Source organism: Periplaneta americana, chromosome 1 (genome assembly GCF_040183065.1).
Source record: "Periplaneta americana isolate PAMFEO1 chromosome 1, P.americana_PAMFEO1_priV1, whole genome shotgun sequence".
In the NCBI taxonomy this organism is placed as follows: Eukaryota; Metazoa; Arthropoda; class Insecta; order Blattodea; family Blattidae; genus Periplaneta; species Periplaneta americana.
In genome coordinates this window covers 76,593,877-76,615,520 of record NC_091117.1, presented here as the reverse complement: position 1 = coordinate 76,615,520, position 21,644 = coordinate 76,593,877, and the positions used below count along the sequence as shown (strand labels likewise).

Below are 21,644 nucleotides of genomic sequence, written 5' to 3'. Positions count from 1 at the left end.
CCATAAGAATTTTTTGCAAAATAAATAAAAGATAACCCCATACACAGATACGAACCTAAAATTACACTTTTATTACATCGAAAACTTTTAGAAAAACTTCACATTAACACAATATATTCATAAAACATTATTCCTAAATATCTGTAATTATTTCTAACTTGCAGTCCAACATCAACAAACAACTCTCTTTGATATCATTGATGCAAAATCTTTAATTATATCATCAAAATTTAAAGACCTAGCAAGATCTCTCTCCAGACTAAGGAGGCCAAGCTTACTCAGTCGTTCTTGACACATTGTTTATCTGAATACGTTTTTTATTTCCTTCATTTTGCTGAAGTTCTTTCAGCATCAGCAACTGTCACAGGAATTGTATAGAATATTCTAATGGCTATACAAATATTTGGAAATAAACGTCCAGCGTTAATTTCCTCAGACTATTTAGGAGATTCATAGGTTTCAGTGGGGTTAGTCCTAAATTAATGGCACGAATTGGTTTTAAAAATTTTGGCTCATCACTGATCTCTTTGTTAATGTCTTCACAATATTTTTCACGTAGTCTAGCATCCATATTAATATCTTCCAATTTTTTCTGTCTCTCCTTGTGCTTCTCAGCTCCCGATTTATGCCTATACTTGTCCTTTGTGCAGTTAAACTATAACCAGTAACACTAATGAACAGAATTTACTAGACAAACGACAACGAAAAGACGAAAAGGAAACGTGATCCTGCGACTTCGGTTTGGGAGAGTCCACTAGCATATTGTGGTGGTAGTTACAAAGGACAAGCCAGTAAATAATTGAACGTGTTCAGTACAAGCGATGGGAACATAGTTCAGTCAAATGCCGGGGCCCTCAAGTGACATGTCGGTGAACGTTAATGCGGGAAACGGATATTCTACACTACAGTATTATGTAAAAGTCATATTTACATATGAAGTGGTAATTTGTATTAATTCTACTATTGTTGAGTTAATATGTCAAATTTATGTAACAAATGTTCTTACAAAATTTTATGGTACCCATATGTATCTACGAATAATTATTCATGTTAATAGAAAGTAATCAGACTCACTTAATCTGACGGGCCCTTATTGCTCACGGACCCATATGCACTCGCCCCCTTCTCGGCGGCCCTGGGCATAACTTAAAACAATCTCCCTTTTTTTCTCTCTCGTAGGTACAGAAACACATGCATACATCAATAAAACTACGTAACAGTGCTAACAGAAACTTTTTTGTATGAAGAAATAGAAATGTAAACTCTTAATTATTTTATTTAATGTCATCTTTAAGTTTACACATTATACCAGGATTACTTTTCTTTTTTCTGCATTGTTGTGCAGTATGTTATCGACACCTAAGAATGAAAACTCGTATGTCCAAATTTCTAAATTTTACAGGAGAGCAAAAAAACTAATTTAGCTCAACACTTTTGACATAATTTGAATTATTTTTGTCTTGATTTGTTAAATTTACTTATAAATATATGAAAATAAAATAATTATTGATTTGGCAACCCTGTTTTGTACAGTATCATACTTACGAGGTTTTCATTCATTAATAGTCATATACTTACGAGCTTTTCACACTTATTAAATAATCTTTACTTTAATAGATTATGAAATTGTAATTTTTAAATCTTGAACATATTTTAATAATATTATTATTCAATGTTTTTAGTGTTCTTAATATTCCACTGTAATATTTTACATACGAGGAAAGAGCAATTATTCACTATTATGCATGAGGCAAGTCATCATAGGAAATCAACTCTGTTGGCATCACCATGTTCAGCTCCTGAAGATTATACACTATGAGGCAAGTTACCATAGAAATTATGAACGCGTCTTGGTATCACCATTTTCAGGTCCTGAAGATTATTCACTATGGGGCAAGTTATCATAGAAATGATGAACGTCTCTTGGTATCACTATTTTCAGTTTCTGAAGATGATTGTACTTGGTTGTCTTAATTGGAATCCTTCTGTCTTACAGTCGCTGAACATCATCTGTGCCTGAAGGCTTCTTAATTCTCCTTGGCAAATGTCCGAAGTCATCGGAGAATTTCAATTTGTACTGTATCGAGCCATTGGGCTCATATTTCAGGCATCGTATATTCACCACAACTGGATCTCCTAATTTGGTGTCCGGACGAATTTATGTAATGTAGCTCAAGGAACTGTATTTCGTGAAGAATGAGTGTTCAAGACTTTCTACATGATATGGCTTAGCTTTAATGCGAGCGGTGCGGCATGCTTGAACGTAGCCTGATGGAGGATAAATTTCTCTGTTCTTCAATCTCGTCTCTATAGTAGCGTGCATAGAGTCGCATTTAATTCGTGTGTAACCCTTTTCTAAGTATTTTTATTCAATAGTAACACCAGTTTGAAAGGCATTGAGAAGAAATGCGTTTGCCAAAATAACATTACGATTTTGAAATTACAGCCTTCACTGATAATTATTATTTTCTTCATGGTGGGCATGTCTAATTTAATTTTCTTGATAAATTCACAAATTACTGGGGCAAACTCATCTGCTGTAACAGCACCTTCGGGCTCGTCCCACAGAAAGCAGTGACCTTCATCTGTATTGATATTGTAAATTGTGAAGTTATGTAGTTTCAGTTTCGTCTTGTAGTATAAGGAGAAGCTTTAAGAGATGGAGCAAGGAGTACTGCTTGCATGCCCATAGTCAGAACTACTGTAGACACATCATCATTGTCTTTGTCTTTCTTTTTCTCGGCTCTTTCTTTCTCTCGGCTCTTTCTTTCTCTTTTTTATGAAGATGATTTGTGTATTCCTCTTCTGTGATATTCTTTGTTTTGAATGAACAGCACACGTCACATTGGCCTTTTTTAGGTGAAAATAACCCACGATTATGGGCATCAAATTGATCGTTAAAAGTTGTGATAGACACAATTCTGTTGCTATTTCTTTCTTCCTCCATTTTCGTTTTGATTGCCAGATTGGTTCTAGATACAATTTATTTGTTCGTTTACGGCAATAGTGAGATTCTATCACTGGTAATGCATCAAGGAAGTCTTTTAAATAATTCCTGTTTACAGAATCGATATTATCTATACTCGAAATCGCATTTTTCTTAATTTTTTCTTGTTTCTTGTAGCTCGTCTTCACTTTCAGAAACCGATTCTTCTACAGCATCTGTTGCCTTTTGATTTAGCACCCAGTTTCTTACTGTCCATTCGCCCAAGCACAAAGTTTGCAGAAACATTGATTTATATACTTGCATTTGTTCACCAGTTTCTTCCCATTGTAGATGGTAATACAGTGAATTAGATCGACGAGAATTCTTAGCTATTATCTTCCTTTCTTTAACGTACTTGTTATGCACGAGAAGCTGTACCATGATTCTCTTTTCGGACCATAATTTCTTCCAAAAGTATACAAATATTTTCTGTTTCCTCTTTTCAGAAAACTTTCGACATTTTACACTTAAATTTCTTTTGCTTGCATTACAAGTACAGAGTGGTCCCAATTTTCTTTCTTCTTTTCGTACAAGAAAATTTGGTGGCTGGCCATCATTTTTCTTCCTTCCGAAGTACTTTTCACATTTCATCCATTTACTTTTATTAATCTTCACAGCCCATAAATCTTTCTTAGCTCTCCTTTTATGGCAACGTTTACGCTTTTGATTTTCATTATTCTGAGGCTATCTCTCTTCGATTTCAAATTTATCCTGTGTTTTTTCTTGATTGTTTTCATCTTTTCTCGGCTCCAAGTTGCTGTGTTCTTGGTCGTCTTCACTGTGAATTTGGTTCTGTTCTTGGTTATTTCCACTACGAATTTCTAAATCGTTGCACTTCTCAATGGAATTGATTTTATCAACTGTGTTGAACATGTTAGAAACCCCATCATTGTCATTGAAGGAATTAATTTTTGAATTAGTTTTTTTTTTATTTCATTTTTTCAAATTCTTAGTCAGACAGCAAATGGATTGTGGTTCTTAAAGTAGAATAGAATTTACGTGGTTATTATTATGTCACTGTTCGTAAACATTTGTTATAATAAAATAAATAATTCGGTTAATAAAAAACCACTGATGATACACGCATTTTACTTTGGACATAGGGTATGCTTTGTCTAAATCCACAGCCAATTGAACCATACGCTGACCTCTAGACGTTTTGAAGTAAAAATATGCAAAGCTCAGACGCGTTGTAAACGTTAAAACAGAAAGTCGTCCTTCAATAAATTTAAGAATGATAAAATCAGCACGAAAAGGCTAATAAAAATAAGAATACAACAATATTAATAAAATGTTCTGGACATTGTTCGTACTTACCTAAACACTTTTGAACTAATTTATTATAAAACTATTTGAGAACAGAACGTTAAGCTATTCTCCGGTCACATGGAAAACTACAACAGTTTTTACAATGCACGTTAATTAATTTATTTTTCAGACTGCAGACACTGCACCACTTTGAAGCTGTAAGGAAAGGAGCGAAGAAATGTTTAATTTAATGCTTTTCCTTATTATTACTGTATTGTCAACATCGATTCGATATTGAATTACATTGAGTCTAGATAACAAGGTTGGTTTTGCAAAGCATACAAAATCGACATACAAGGTTTTCACATTTAAATTGATGGCTCGTAAGTCGGAAATTCTATATAATTTCGACATACAAGGTTTTCACATTTAAATAGTTGGCTCGTAAGTCGGAAATTCTATAATGCACAGAGATACGAGCTTTTCATTTTAAAATTAAAGCATAAAGACGTGGTTTTCAAATTTTGTCTTTTTACATGAATAAAATTAAAAACTGAAATTTTGCAAGTGTACACCATAAGAGCACGGTCTTTCCTATAAATTTGAATGAAAATCGCATTTTCGGAAAAAAGTCGACTTACGAGGTTTTCATTCTTAGGTGTCGTTATTCATATTTCTCCAAGTGGCTGCCTGAACACCAGCAGACTTGTAACACATCAGTACAAGCTGTTACAAAAGAAACATTATAGTGCTTCCATTTCTCAAATGAGATAGAAATTCTTAAACAATGATAAATTTAAAATAAATATTATAGTCCAGACACATTGTCTGAAGATATTAATTCATCAATTTAATCACAGAAACTTGATCATAAACAAAAGGAAAAAAAGATCTTTTGAATTCAATATTTTCTAACATTAAGGGGACACCCAACTTAAAAATTGGAGAAAAAGTGCCATAGAAATGAAAAATTAAATTTCTACACTAATTTACGTGACAGAACTAAATCAATATGCAGAATTCTTCCCCTCTTCATTGAGAAGTCACAGTCAAATGCACAAAGCCAAAAAATAAAAAAATGATAATTAAAAGTGATATTTCAATTAATGATTGATTAAAAATTGAAATATTTTTTTTTATTTTGAAAAGTATTGGATCTAATGAGCTGAGATTTTGCATGTTACTTTCCATGTGTATATTAAACTTTTTCTCCAAATTTGAAAAAGATTGGTCAAATAGGAAAAAAGTTCCAAAATATAGTTGAGTGTTCCCTTAATAGAAAAAAAAGAGTTCAGACAAGTTTGGGGTGGCAGTGCTCCCTCATGCCCCCTCCCCATAACTCCGCCATTCTTTTGGTAAACTTGTGGACCAATTACCGAGGTAGACAAGCTATAGAAAGAATAACTCCAGAAGGTAAAACGGTGAAAGTATTAACAATTCCAAAGCGCACAGCTCCGATTGTTTAGCCTCTTGACATTATATGGCTTTAGGCCTTGGAAAAATATTGTTCGAAAGTTCTCTGATAGTGTTTTGTTACTTGGGACGAATATTATATTGCGTCAGAGACATAATGTTTTCATCTCCTACACATGTAAATATGTTTAAATAAGGCTGGCATAAAGTCGAGTACTTTGACAACGAACCTGATAATTTCGTCACTCCTATAGGATTCTGTTTTCACGTTGATGCTACAAAACTGCTCTAAAGCTGACTATGAGAAACTTATTTTTCTAAAATGTTCGTGGTGCAAAGTTTCACTGTGTTTTGAGCATTTTTACAACGATTTCCACTACTGTGATCAGTACAGTGAGTAATTTTAGGTATGCTTACATTTCCTTATCATTTTTCATAGACTATTCTATAATCAATTTCATGAATATTTTTAAACGAAAAAATGCTTAAAATAAATATTGAAGATTCTTTTACAACTTCCTGTATGTATTTTCCTGTTTTACAGATCTGATTAACAATGGAAAAAACAAAATGAAGGGATATGTAATGTGTTCAAAGGTACAACACGTTCATGTACCTTGGAACATACTCTCTTGTAAGTTGGAACACATGGAATATAGGTGGGAATATAGCTGTAAGAAGTGACAATCATATTTAAAATACAGTTGCAATCATAAACCAGACCAGGTTTCTCTGATTGAGATTTTATTTCCTAGAGGAGCAATAACTACTTCAGCAGCTTTCTTCAAGGCATCCGGATCAGTTGGGTACCTCTTAACTCCAGACTTACTTCGTGACATGATCTTAAGATGAAAGAAAAACAAAAACCGATAATATCATGTATCTTGTAACATGTTTCATGGTACAAGATGTTCTGTGTCCTAGGTACAAGAGGGTGCATGTTTAAACAAATATGGCTCCCAAAACTAGAGATTCGAATAAATCTTGGAAATGAAAATATATTATTACTCACCAGATGATAGGGAACACACTGTACTTGATTGATAGTCACAAATACAATCTGGTTTTGTGTTAGAAAACATATATCAATGAACGAAATGTTTACTTTTGGTACTAAAATATTATTTTGTCCACAGAACTCACACGTTGCACTAAATCAAACTGAAAGTATGATCAGAGCTGCTTAATGGCTTTCTTTACAATCTACTTCAGTTTGAGTCCCCTAGGTAGCAGCAAAAATTAAAAAAACAAAAAATGTTCAATGGTACAACAGTCACCCCTAGGCCTTTCTCCGGATGTAGAAATTTATTTCAAGTGGAACTTAAGGGGGAAAATCGTTGTGAAAATCCATTATCACTTTGTGAACCTTCCTTGAAAGGCGTAGTTCTACGTGAAAATTCCAACCACATGAGCCTAAGAAGAAATTGAACCCAAGCCTGATCTCGGATTACGAGAGCATTTTGCTGCCGTCTGAATTAAGGCGATGTAAGACAATGGCACGAAATGAATTCACCCACTTTAGATTAATAACATTAGAGCATGGGAGGAGTGATAATAGGAGGAAGAACAATAATGTGCAAAAGATATGCTGGTGATATGGCGTTGTTAGTTAGACGAGGAGTTGATTCTAAGGGATATGCTACTGAAGCTAAAAGACAGCTGTGAGTAATGTGGGATGAAAATAAATGCAAACAAAACAGAGACCATGCTTATTGGAAGAAAAATATAGAAGGTAAACTTGCAATTCGAAGTGAAGCAGTTGAACAAATGGACAGTTTCAAACACTTGTGGTGTACTATAAGTACGAGTAGTAACATGAGCTGTAGCCAGGAAGTTAAAAGTATTTTATGGGGTGGAAACATGGATACTACTATGAAGTAAAGAAAGACGACTAGAAGCATTTAAAATGTGAACATACATGGAGAATGAAGCGTGTGAAATGAAGAGACAAAATAAGAAATAAATCTGTGCTAAAAAGAATGCTGAATAATGCTTAAACTGATCAGGAAGAGAAAAAAGAATATGGTTGGGTCAATGGTTGAGAAGAAACTGCCTACTGAAGGATGCATTTGATTTTTTAGATTTTTTGTAGGTTATTTTCGACGTTTTATCAACAACTTAGGTTATTTAGCGTCTGAATGAGATGAAAGTGATAATGCTGGTGAAATGAGTCCGGGGTCCAGCACCGAAAGTTATCCAGCATTTGCTCATATTGGGAAAACCCCGGAAAAACCCTCAACCAGATAACTTGTCCCGACCGGGAATTGAACCAGGGTCTTCTGCTTTTGCGACCAGACGCACTAACCGTTACTCCACAGGTGTGGACGGATGCATTGGAAGGAATAGTAAAGGGGAGAAAAGTTCAGAGCAGAAGAAGATATCAGATGATAAATAACATTAAGATATATATGGATCATATTATGCGGAAACTAAGAGGAAGGCGAAAAGTAGGGAAAATTGGAGAATGCTGAATTTACAGTGAAAGATCTGTTATTGGACAGAAAACTATTAATGAATTAACGCACAATCTGATGGCGAGAGTATTAACTAATAACACATCCTGTCCTCATCTGTTCTATTGATGACTAAGAAGAAAGATGAAAATTTACTAAAACATAGCTATGGAACTCAAACTAAAAATATAATTAATGTGGAACTCGCAGACTACTCAATAATCAAGTACAAACCGGTTGACTCAACATTTTTCTACCATTCCCGAACCACTAGGCCTGTTGGATTGCAGAAAACAATTTCAGATACTGCTTACATCATCCGTAAGACGCTTGACGCTTAGCGTTAATGCAGGGATGGTTTGAAATTAATTTAAAACCGATCATCATTGATCATGCGCGATAGTTGAAGTTGGAACAGTTTCCGAACAGTAGTCAAACCATCACAAACTCGCTGCAGAAACAAACCTATTATAATCTAATTGTGGACTTTCACTTCTCCAGCGTGCAGTTGTGTGAAAATTCTTCATAATAACTATTTACTATTATATTACGGACGGTAAGGTGTATAGTATGACCTTGACCTCAGCGTCATTGTAGGTACCTGTTATGGAAATGTGTATTCAGTTATTACCAACACTGAAGGGTAAGACCCGCTCGTTACATTTCGTCAATGTTTTGTACGCCACCTGCGTGTTCTAATTACGCAGCCGGAATTACAAATCAGAAATTACTTGTGTGCATTTCCACTTCATAAAGGCTATGTGCATCGCTTCATTCGAGCCAGTGGAGCAGTAGGAACAAGTGCTGCTTTATGTATCGGCTGGACTAGCACAAGGTAAGCTCATCGTTAGCAGCAGCCAACGAATCATCTCGAAAGCTATGCATGTTGGCACAGCTGATAGGAATAGAGAGTTTTCTCACCAACGACCTGCTTCCATCCCTATTGAAAAACAATGCAAAACCCTTATTGAGGCTTAGCATTTTCCAGAAGAACTAAACGTTGTTGTCACACCTTCCTGGTCGCTTCCCTCAGTTAGTGGTTATAGTCGGATATACCCGATTTCAAGAAGACCTAAATGCTCTGCCTAATGCAGTGCGTCAGGGAAGTCTCTCCGCACTAGAGACTGTTGGTAGTAGCGGGACTTACGCTAGGAACAAAACTTAAACTGTGTACTCACCACAATCATAACTAGAGCCCGGATATGAGACAAAATGCCTTTTTTTAAACTGAGTGTATGTATGAAAGACCTATTAGAGATAAACACATTTCCACACGTTTGGGGACGATAGGCCCAATTTTTATTTTGCCTAGTCCACACCTGTGGAGTAACGGTCAGCGCGTCTGGCCGCGAAACCAGGTGGCCCGGGTTCGATTCCCGGTCGGGACAAGTTACTTGGTTGAGGTTTTTTCCGGGGTTTTCCCTCAACCCAAGATGGGTAACTTTCGGTGCTGGACCCCGGACTCATTTCACCGGCATTATCACCTTCATCTCATTCAGACGCTAAATAACCTAAGCTGTTGATAAAGAGTCGTAAAATAACCTACTAAAATAAAATAAAAAAATAAAAAATTTATTTTGCCTATTTTAGCTACCGTTGCCTATTTTAAGCTTAAATGCCTTTTTAGCCTTTTTACGTCGTTATTGTACATTTTATATACATTTTTAATGCGTTTAAATAAACCGCACATAAATTATCCTATATCAAAAAACAAACAAGAACGGTTGTACAAAAATATTTTGCTGAGAATCTTATTCTCCAGCAATACATATGTTTCCAAGAAGTCGTAAACTTTTCTCCCCTACCGATTCCATCTTTCAGGTTACTTAACAAAGATGTTTGAACAATATAACCTTCAGTGCTCAGGTCACTTCGGGGTTACCAGCGAAAGAAAGGGGACGAGGAAAGTATTAAAAGCAAGTCTCCAGGTCCCCTTACTGTTGTCGCTTGCACGCACAAGTCACGCGTACTTTGAATTCTCCAATCCCTTCTCACACCCCTCTTTTTGAGACAATACACAGTCGGTTTTTCCCGATCTCTGAAAGAAAGTAGAGACAGTCCTTCGGAAATAAGTTGTTTTAAGTTTGCTCCAACCACTTCAGTAGAAGTAGAGATAACTTTTTCCACCATGAAAAACGTTCTTTCCAACACTATGACTGTTGACAACTTAAAAAAGCATCTTGCTGTGACATGTAACCAAGGAAAGTGAGTACTGTATGGGATAGTTTATTAAGTATTTGTCTATTTCTTGTCTGTTTTCATGAATAATAAATGCCTATTTCACTGCCTATTTTTCCTATTTCTAGTGCCTATATTCCTGCCTATTTTAACCAAAATAAATGCTTAAACATCCGGGCTCTAATCATAACAGATGCTGGAAGTGTTTTCCTCGTTCTTTAATGCACAATTCGACTCTTTTACACTTATTCGCAAACACTTTCACTAATGTTTCCTGCGTAATTGACTGCTCGAGAATTTACATCCGGATAAGTTAAACCATGCTTCGTCCGTAAAGAAAGTTGTATTTAAAACGTCAAGTCCATGCCGATTTAAAAATCTCTGGAACTATTCACAATAGCCCCTATCTCAATCTCTTCTCGTAAACACTTTCTTTTAATTCATGAACCACTGTAATTTTATAGGGGTACAATTACAGCCTTATATGCTGTCCACGTAGCGATTCCGGCTAATTTGCGCGTTGATTTTGTAGGACTCCGCAACATTATATCCGAGATTTCATCAAGTTTTTCTGTCGTTAAAATTGTAGACCTGCCATTCTTGGTGCATCGAGAACTGACCCGGTTCTACGGAATTTATTGATCAAATTACGTACAGTATCGCGATTTGGACACCTGGAATTAGGAAAACTCATAAGAAATTTCTGTTTCACATTTTTCGTAAACTCATTAACTTCGCGAAAAAGGTATTCCACTAAAAACCCTCTTTTTTCAACAGAAAGCATTGCCACCAGTAGCCTTTAGCCACCTCTCACTCACAATTAGACTGCAGTACACCCCGCCTGTCCTCAACTGAAACCGTTTTCTAAACAACCTCCACTCAAGGATGTGGCAATGACCCGCCCCGGCATGCTAGCAACATACTTGCAGTTGTGAGCGCGTATACACTCAGCTGTCTCCACTGCGGAGAGACTTCCCTAGCGCACTGTACTAGCGACAGACTACATTCGCTAATCGCGATTATCGAAAATGTGTGGACACACTAAGTCACGTTTGGCTCCGTCTGGTCAACAGCTGAATTACCGTAGAGGAAACAATTTTCTCTGTGTTCATATTTTTATGTTTCTTTTCTTTCTGGACAACATTTGAAGTTCATGCTTTCTTTCGATGTTTGTTAATTTTTTTTCTCATGTTGATATGGGAATTTATTTGTTAAAATGTTTAGAGATTTTTATCACCTAAACTGATACAATTTTAACTAATACTATTTCTATTATTTTGGAAAGAGATTTTTATAACCTATATAATTTATATCATTAAGCCTACTATTCATATTATTTTGTGATAAAAGCATAAAAATGTACTGGATTTATAGTTTGAGTTTAAAGATATTTAAAACTTTTTAATCTGTAATTTATTCACTCTCAATTTTATTTTGTTTGTACTGGAATCCCTCCTGAACACGAGTCTTACTCATTCAGGAGTGGGCTAGTTTACACTATATTATATAAACTTGTATTCATTTGATATTTATTAGAACTAAAATAAATAAATAAATAAATAAATAAATAAATAAATAAATAAATAAATAAATATTTTTAAAATCAATCCTAACTTCAACGATATCGTCGTAATAGACTTATATTAAAAAATCTGCGAAGAAAACAGTTAATGCAAGATTTATTGAAATTAAATATTTTTCAGCAGCCTTCTGTTGCCCTCCATATATGAATAATTTGTTCGTCTGCCATTTGTTAATACATTTCTGGTAATTATTTAGTCCGTCATGATCCTACATAAATACACTAAAAAGTATTATTTGTCATTGATGTTTTTATTTGTTGAGTATATTTGTGTTTAATAAGTAGTGTCCACCGTTGTGGAGTAACAGTTAGGATTCCTGACCGTGAAACGAGCGAGTCCGGGTTGGAATCCTGGTTAGAACAAGTTACCTGGTTGAGGTTTTTTCCGGGGTTTTCCCTCAACCCATCAAGAGCAAATGTTGGGTAACTTTCGGCGCTGGACCCTGGACTGATTTATCGCTGACATCACCTTCATTTTATTCACACGCTATATAATCATAACAGTTGAAAGCGCGTCGTAAAATAACCAATAATAATAATAATAATAATAATAATAATAATAATAATAATAATAATAATAATAATAATTATAATTTTATATATTATATTATTATTTATGTTATTATTTATTATGTTATTATATTATTTATTATTATTATTATTATTATTATTATTATTATTATTATTATTATTATTATTATTATTATTATTAAGTAGCGGAAAAGCTGTTGAAATTATGTTAAAAACGGAAAGGTAATTATTTCCTTCTGTGCCAAATTAGCCAGGGACCACCAGTCTTTTACAAGGTATGTGACAAGATTAGTGGCTTAGTTGAGGAGACAATATCTACGGGACGTGAGGCCGAGGATCTTAAATCATTGAACTCTTTTCACATATTCCTCACGTCACTTAGATATCCCCTCAACTAGCCCAATAACCCTGTCACATACCTTGCAAAAGAACTGTGGTCCCTTGCTTTCCGCTTTTAACACAATTTCAATAGTTTTTTCGCCACTTATTAAACACAAATATACTCAAAAATAAAATAAAAAAAATTAATGACAAAAACACTTTTGAGTTCATTTATGTAGAGCCATGACGGAGTAAATAATTACCACATTTTTATTTACTTTTCTCATATCTGCATTAAATTTTCCAACACTTCTAATAGTAACTAAATTTCATTTTCTAACCATTCACTTTCTTTTCTCTTCCATATAATACAATGGAAGCGGTAACAAAATTCCACAGCAGCAGCTATCATGACTTCCTAAATAATAGAGAACTTCAAAATATCAAGGTGATTCGAAACCAAAGATTACTAAAATCTTACTTTCGTCCACTGGACCGTGCCCCAGTGCGATTATCTAATTCTGGAAACAGGATTAAGCTCCTGATCGCGATCGGGACGTGGAACATTACAACCACAATCGCGATTAGGTCGATAATTGCGATTAGTGACTGTAGTCTGTCACAAGTATTATCCTACTCCAACCCCATCCTAACCATTATGGCACTGAACAAATTCCGTTTGTGGCCGAACATTCATTAGTGGAGAAAATGTGAATGTCACAAGTCGGTTGCTTTAATTTCACTATAGAACTAACATTTTGGTGTTCTTTTTGTGTTAAGACTTGTGTATTTACTTCTAAATTTTAATCTGCACTGATTTCAAATATTGTTTTTAGAAATCCGTTGTATTCCGTAACTTCTCTTTTTCAGTATGCAGTTATTTGGCTGTGCTAGTCAACTCAGTATTCTCGCATTACATGCAGTTGGAAAGTATGTGTCTGGTCTCCTGGTACAACTCGTCGCTACCTCACTGCATCCTGATGTGCGGCATATTAGGATGCATTACGTGCTCGATGCATGTAGCAAACTCCGTGAAGTAATTAGTGGTGTGCCAAGTTCACTCGCCAATGAGCTGACAATCAGACTTCTGGAATTTGTTGATCTTACATACAAAGATTTGAAGGAATCTAAGTTATATAGCGGTTTGGACGAAGTAGTGGAAATGGTTGTTGGTGCTATCTTACATCCCAGTACAACAAGACTAGAAAACTGCAGAGAAAATCCTGCTGCTCATTTCGAATACTCGTTCGTGTACCTTTATCCTATAATCTTCAAAATATTAATTCAATTAAATAGTCTCAAGGTTCTGAAACTAGGACGTCTGGGTGCTGAGATGAAGTGGTTTGTTTTCAACATCGGCGAAAATTTGGAAGAATTTTCCTGTATGGGTTGCAGTGATAATGTATTAAGAGCTTTATCGAAGTCATGCAATAAGTTAAAGTGCTTGAACATTAAGTATCCTTACATAACGAGTGACGCTGTCCAAAGTATTCTGAAATTCAGAAAACTGGAACTCTTAAATATAGAACATTCACAAATCACTGAAGACGATGTGACAAAGATTCTTGAGGGTCTTGCTCTGACAGATCTTAACGATAAAGGGAACATTACAAAATCATCTCACATATTGAGGAATTTTGGTTGTTCAGGCTTAACTTCGACTCACATCAGACTCCTGGTGGAGCACTTTCCGAATCTCACGTGTTTGTCACTGTCTAACTGCAGAGCCTCAAATTTAGATACTCTGGAATGTTTGAAATATCTCACAAACCTGAGTCTTGCTTCCATCCCACTCTTTAAAGCAAAGGACCTTCTTCAAAGAATTGGCAAGCAGCTTGTCAGTCTCAGTATCGATAAAGTTTGTGGTACAGATTTACACTATATATATGATAATTGTCCTTCATTGCAGTATTTTAGACTTATTTTTGATGACAGTCCAATGGGTCTTGGGATTCCTGGAGGATTAAGCGTCTTGGAATACTTAAAAAGACTACGACTGCATGATATTCGGTCCTTAAGTTTTCTCGAGATATCAGTAAATGATCCAAAATTGTTGTATTACATTGTATTTCGAAATATAAATTTAAGGAAACTTTACGTATTGAACAATAACAATTTGAATGTTGAAATTCTGCTTAAACATAATGTTCACAAGCATTTAGAAGAATACTACCGTCAGGAAACTGGACTTCGATATACGAGAGCAAAAGTTTTCGAACATTATGTCTATTTAAAGACGTTTAATTTCAGAAATGGAAAAGAAGATGTAAGTCGATATACATGTCCATTGAATCACATTATAAAATAACAGTAAGTTAGTTATCTTTCATAACAGCTTTCAAGCCGGCATAAAATTGAGATGATTAACAATAGAATGCTTCATGTCATAGATTCAGAAACATCCAAGGTTTTGGAGTTATGTTCGACTAATAGAGGAAGACAAAACACATCCCATAAATAGATGTCACTTTCCTGGTCTTCCTTGTTGTTGATGATAAGTAGAGCCCAATATTTGGTCACATTGAACTACAAGTTTAGTGAACACGTACTTGTGCTCTGCACTGTTTTGTTGAAAGAGCGATGAGGCAAGGACCAAACTACTGATACTTGTACAGTCAGCTCACGAAATAAGTTATTGTATTCATTTGCAAAAGATTCTTTTAGGACATGATGATTGTTTATAATTTAAAATAAAGATGTAGACCTATATATGTAATTATAGCTGTAATAAACAGAATATTGCAGGACTTTCACAACAATAAAGTAACTATAATATCTCAGAATTAGGCTTTCGGGTATTTCACCGTGTTCTGGAATTTTACATTTCCTTTTTTACGTTTCGGAACTACATATATGTTCCATCATCAGGGTAAGGCCAGAGAAGTAGTCTACTCTGTTAGGTTTGTTATGCTAGACTAATACGAAAGACTGAGCCCGTAACTCATGTAATTATAATCTCTGTTAAAATATATTTAAAAAAAACTTTATGATTATGATATTCAGCAGCTCTTTAAATCCATTAAGCCTTCAATGAATGACTAAGTACATTTTAAAATTTTTAATCGAAAATATTCTCAGTCTTTCGGATAAGCAATGTTTGTACTTCGGAAAACTTCTTTCAATAATTTCACAAGAAGTTACTGGTGCATACATAAAATGAGATACATCGGCGTGTCCACACCTGTGGAATAACGGTCAGCGCGTCTGGCCGGGAAACCAGGTGACCCGTGTTCGAATCCAGGTCGAGGCAAGTTACCTGGTTGAGGTTTTTCCGGGGTTTTCCCTCAACCCAATATGAGCAAATGCTGGGCAACTTTCGGTGCTGGACCCTGGACTCATTTCACCGGCATTATCACCTTCATTTCATTCAGACGCTAAATAACCTCAGTTGTTGATACAGCGTCGTAAAATAAACCAATAAAATAAATACATCGGCGTGTGTATTGCATGACCCTCGTTCATCAAACCATGCAAATTTTTATTACATTGTAATCGAATGGGTTATGTTTTTATGATGTGGTTATATGTTTCAATTTTTATACGGGTCGGCAAAGAATAGTTTCAATCAGACTAATAATCGACACCAAACGATGTTACCATCGGCACTCTTTTACTATTATCTTCTGCGCTGACTATACAGAACGTGCCGTGTGTGTGAGCTGTCAACTATAAGCCAAAGCAAAGCTAACCTGTTTTCTCCACTCGGTGACAATCGGTTTTAATTCAGCAAACCATAGCATCACCTCTAAAATATTACAACATTAAATTTGATGAGTTTTTCATCCAAATAGCACCTGTTGTTTAATTAAATCTTGAACTGTTAACTTTTTTTAAAATTTGAAATTGGTTATTATTACGACGCTTTTCAACTTCTACGGTTATGTAGAGTCTGAATGAGATGAAAGTGATAATGGCAGTGAAATGAGTCCAGGGTCCAACGCCGAAAGTTACCCAGCATGTACTCTTACTGGGTTGAGGGAAAACACCGAAAAAAACCTCAGCCAGGTAACTTAGCCCAACAAGGATTTGAACTCTGGCCCGCTAGTTGCACGGTCAGACATGCTAACCGTTGTTCCACAGCGGTAGACCTGTTAACTTTTACAGGCAATTGAAATTAGGTACACTTGAGCAGAATGTCATTTATTTTTGCAATTTGAATGCATAAATGTAATATTTCCTAGAAAATCTTGGCAGATGTTAATTTTCAATTATAGACTTGTACAGATTCCAAAAGTAGAGAGGCAATTTATGAGCACTTGATTACAGAACACAGTATATACAACGGAATATTCATTTACATATAAATCTACATGTGTATTTAATCCTTCTCTCTAATAATAAGTACATAATAATTTAATTAGAGAATACTAAATTCCCGCCACAAGATGATATAATAAGCGAGTGGCTGTGAATCCTAGCTTATTCCCGTTTGAGAGGATTAAAGGATCAGTACTTAAGCTTCTCTAAGTACTATATAAACTACGGTGCCCTACTGAAGAAATAAGAGTTTATGAAGTTTGAAGACAAGCTGAAGTACACACTTACAGTACCTACATCACTACTGAAAGTAAGTATAACTTTTTGAAGTAAACAATACCATGTAAATTACACATTCTTTATCATTTTAGAACTCGTGTACTAACTAACACATTTTGAATTGTTTATTGTTTATTTCATTTATTGTCTAGTTTGTTGGTTGGTACTCACAAAGTCACGGTCGCGTCACGATTGCGGTCGCGTCACGATTGATCCGAAGAACGCGGAAAGATCCCAACCGCTGATTGCTTCATGCTTCAAGGCTGCACGGGCCTGTATGTTACCGGTCGTTGCCACAGCTTAGTACATTCTGAGATATTATTGATAGAAGACGTGTATGCTTGTGTACTTCTTTTTAATATGTTTGAAGTGCGTGTACGCTGCATTAAATTAGTTGCTTAGATAATTGAAATTCCGACTAAAAAGTTTAGTCTATTGCACAACAGAATATTTTAAAAGGACCTCTACGCCAAATAAATTAATGAATAAACCTATACGAATTAGACACCCATTATTTAAAATTGCCAACAATGCCAGCATAAGAAAGAAGTTAAAATCTTCTATTAACTTTACTTAAATTAATACACTTAAACCAAAAATAAAAATAAATAAATCCTGAATATTTATGTGCGAAACTTACGTCAAAACCGATTCATGCTGACAAATGTGTAGGCAGTCGATATTCGAACTCCAAATATAGATACAGTTCGAAACCTTTTCATTAGATTAAGACAGACCTGCAGAACTGTAGCTCCTCAGAGCGGCTGCCTTACTACCCCTTCTCACCCCACCCACCTTTTCTACCAGTGCGGTCATAGCGTTCTAGTTACGCTCGGCTGCATCAACATTCATTCTCGCGGCGGCAGGTATACAAAACGCTATCAAGAATTACAAATGAACACATAATAAAATCCTTAGGAACATACCTTTAGGAAATAAGAGAAAAATTAATGAAGGAAATAAATAAGTTAAAAGACATGTAAAATAAATTTTAAAATGTATGTGTCCATATAATGTAATAAGATCTACCTATGTATATATCGTCCTTGTCTTTCCGTGCTCTGTATTCTACTAAAATGGAATAAATCCGAAATGTTGCATGCAGGCAACAAACCAATTACTTTATTTGAAGAATTTATTATCATTTTTCGTGCATTAATAAAGTTTTAATTCCTGTTTTTACAAAACTTGCATTACTGGTCTTAACTTGTTTTACTAGTAGTAGGACGATAAATAAATTGTACGTTGATAAATGAGTGATAGCTATATGACCGGCTGTCAGTGCTGTCATTCGACATTGTAACGCAATCCAGTTAAATAAGAATGAATGAATGAATGAATGAATGAATGAATGAATGAATGAATGAATGAATGAATGAATGAATGAATGAATACACAATAAGCGTATTGCAGTTTAAAGAGAACTGGAACATGGCAAAATCTAAACCCGTGAAGAAATACTACTTCCAAAGGAAATGGGAATATGATTATTTTGTTGTTGAAGACGAAAGAATTGCTTGTTTACTGTTCCCATCCAATTTATTTCTACTCGTCATTTCAATATTAAACCACATTTCAACAAACCCCATATTAAGAATTATGAAATGCACAAACTTTCGAGTAAGTTCATTATTACGAACTGTATATCGATTATTTATTTACATACTGCTGTGTTCATTTAGAATTGAAATTAATAGTGACTTTCAAGGTTCATTACTTAAATACTATAAATTTACGTTTCCGTAGGTGATGATAGGAGGAAAGTTTTTGAAAATCTAAAGCAGGCTAGATGCAAAGAAATCTCAAAGAAACTGCCGACAGAAAATCTAGCATAATTGTAAACCTTGAAACGAGATAATGCATTATAAATACAATGACTGTATTAGGCCTACAGTCCTTTTTGAAAATTACAGTGCACCCACTGATGGACCTAGCACGGACAAAGAATTTAAACAACTCTACGCGGAAGTCGATCATCTCCAATAGAAGTGGAGTGAGACTGACGTCATATTTTCCCTACTTACGGGTTCTGCTGGCCTGGACAAAGAGAAACGAGATCGCTGAACTCTAAAATTCATAGGTCAAAATGAAGGCTTCTAACAGAAGCAAAACTTTTTCATAGACATTCTTAGCGCGGGCTTCCGGTGGGTGATCAGCGAACTAACGTTTTTCGTATTAAAAAACCAGTGTTAGCGATGTGATATGATATGAATCCTGTCGATAGCCAGGGCTAGTTTAGCACGCTCGTAGCGCGGGCTAGCGAAATGTCTATGAATAGCACCCTATGATATTGGTGCATCACTTGAACTTTCTCCTAATAAATTTTTATGTCGTGTTGAACAAGAAGTAGGCGTATCAAAAACTTCAGCTCATACGGCTACTGAACTTTTGAAATTGAAATCTTACAGAGTTACTGTAGTCCAAGAATTACGGCCCACGATGACTAAAGTCGAGTGAATTTCTGAAATGTCTGAATGCTAATGGACACCAATCTCAGCAACTACTATAACACAGGTTAGTGAAATAAAATAATTGTATGCATGCCATTAATTAATGAAAGTTATATGAGTGCAATACGCCGGAGATTTCGGATCTAAAATGCCGCGTGTTACCTCGCGGTCTACAGGCTTGCTCCCGCCCGCGTTCTTCGGATCAAGCATGACGCGACCGCATTGTATTATGTAGTTGGATGGATGGATGGATGGATGGGGGACAGGTCGGTCAGTCAGTGAGTTACTAATGACGAGACAAGTAGACAGATAGTTAAAGGTAGTCGAAAAATGAGTAAGAGAGAAAGGTTGATAGAGGATATCAGGTACATAGAAGTTAAAACATAATTATCCTCAGCGGTATCAAATGTTTCAGCCAATTAACAGCATTTAATTATTTAATGCTTACCTTGTTCCTCCTCTAAATGTATCACAGAGTTATACAGGGTGATTCACGAGGATTTACAGTTACTTACGTAGCTTATCTACGAAGACATTCTGAGCAAAAAAGTCATATAAAAATATGTCCTAATCGCATTATTTTCAAAGTTACATTAATTTGAAGTTGTTAGTAAAATGCTTTTTCTTTAGTTTTACGGGTAAAAAAATATTACAAATAGAGAATGAATTATTTCGAAGTATCATTTCTTTAATTGGCTAGTGTTCTGAAGTTAAAAATGTGTTGTTAATTGCTTTGTACACATTTTACTTTTCATTCTTACGCACTTGTCACAAAAATTGTTACAAACCATACTTGATTCTTTGCAGTTTAATTATACATCCTAATGTACAGTCTTAAAGAATTTACAAGAGTGACGTGATTTATAACAATTGTTGTCATAAATGCGTAAGACAATGTAATTTTGTAGCTGAAAATCGAAGAAAAAAAAAGTCTGTACGAAGCAACTATGGAATTCACAACGCATTTTTAGGTTCAGAATACTAGCTAATTAGAGAAATGATACTCCTGAATTGTTCATTCTTTATCTGTAATATTCTTTTACCCTTAAAACTCAAGAATAATGGTATTTTACAAACAACTTCAAATTAGAGTAATTCTGAAAATATTGAGATTAGGACAAAATATGTTTATATGGCATTTTTTTCCCAGAATGTCTTCGGAAATAAGCTCCTTAAGTGAAGGTATATTCTCATGAATGACCCTGTATATTCTCTGTACAGAGTGATCAATGTGTGGAATATTGATAATAAATTCTTGAGTTTTAATTTTACAAGAAAAAGTTTTATACATAAGCTGTTGGAGATAAACCATACAATATGACAACAGTGTTCGAAAAAAAGTTAGTTATTCAGGCATACAAGGCTTGACAGTAAACTTTATTTTTTTTTCAATAGCACCGACTGGAGAATGCTGGATTTGCAGTGAAAGACCTGGCCTTGAGCAGAACACTATGAATGAATGAATGAATGAATAATGAAATTTACTTACTGCGAATCTCCATTAAATTTTACGTATAAATGTATAGAAATTTTACCTATTCACCCGTTTCATGTCTTTTAACTACTGTATTTATTAAATTGTTTTGTGGACTTCAAACTTGGTACAAGTATGTAAAATCATGTTGAGTAGACCATGAAACTAAATAAAACACTATCACTAACCATACTTGAAAACAGATACTCAAAATGAGAACCATTTACAGCCAAACAGTGTCCTAGTATATCTCGAAAACAGCCCATTGTCTTTCTCACAGTTCCATGTCATATCTAATTCTCTCTTTTAGGCCTTCAGTATTTCTTGGTTTATCCTGAAACACTCTAGACTTCACGTAACTCCAAAGGAAGAAATTCGTATGTAAAATGTAATGGAGATTGGGAATATATAAATCTTAATATAGGGTAACATTAAAAAAAAAGTTTACTGTCACATTCTGTATGTCTGAATA

General features: G+C 35.0%; 2 protein-coding genes across 3 annotated transcripts in view; both read left to right on the top strand.

Annotated features, from left to right (window-relative positions):
- Window positions 1-8,889: 8,889 nt before the first annotated feature.
- LOC138696797 (uncharacterized) lies at window positions 8,890-15,495 on the top strand. Its single transcript, XM_069822213.1, has 2 exons — window positions 8,890-8,935; window positions 13,583-15,495. Exon 2 carries the CDS (start codon window positions 13,584-13,586, stop codon window positions 15,018-15,020), a length of 1,437 nt encoding a protein of 478 aa, XP_069678314.1. The 5' UTR covers window positions 8,890-8,935; window position 13,583; the 3' UTR covers window positions 15,021-15,495.
- A 1,201-nt stretch (window positions 15,496-16,696) lies between these two features.
- The window catches only part of LOC138696805 (hemolymph lipopolysaccharide-binding protein-like), a 43,540-nt gene continuing 38,592 nt past the window's right edge, over window positions 16,697-21,644 (top strand). The window contains exons 1-2 of one of the 2 annotated variants that reach the window (XM_069822224.1): window positions 16,697-17,279; window positions 19,657-19,762. In XM_069822224.1, the coding sequence (XP_069678325.1) occupies window positions 19,723-19,762 (40 nt within the window). In that variant the 5' untranslated portion in view covers window positions 16,697-17,279; window positions 19,657-19,722. The remainder of the gene's footprint in view (window positions 17,280-19,656; window positions 19,763-21,644) is intronic. The other variant, XM_069822234.1, reaches the window with a different exon arrangement.

Excerpts from the sequence above, each read along its gene's own strand:
- LOC138696797 (XM_069822213.1), top strand. The coding sequence starts at position 13,584 with ATGCAGTTATTTGGCTGTGCTAGTCAACTCAGTATTCTCGCATTACAT.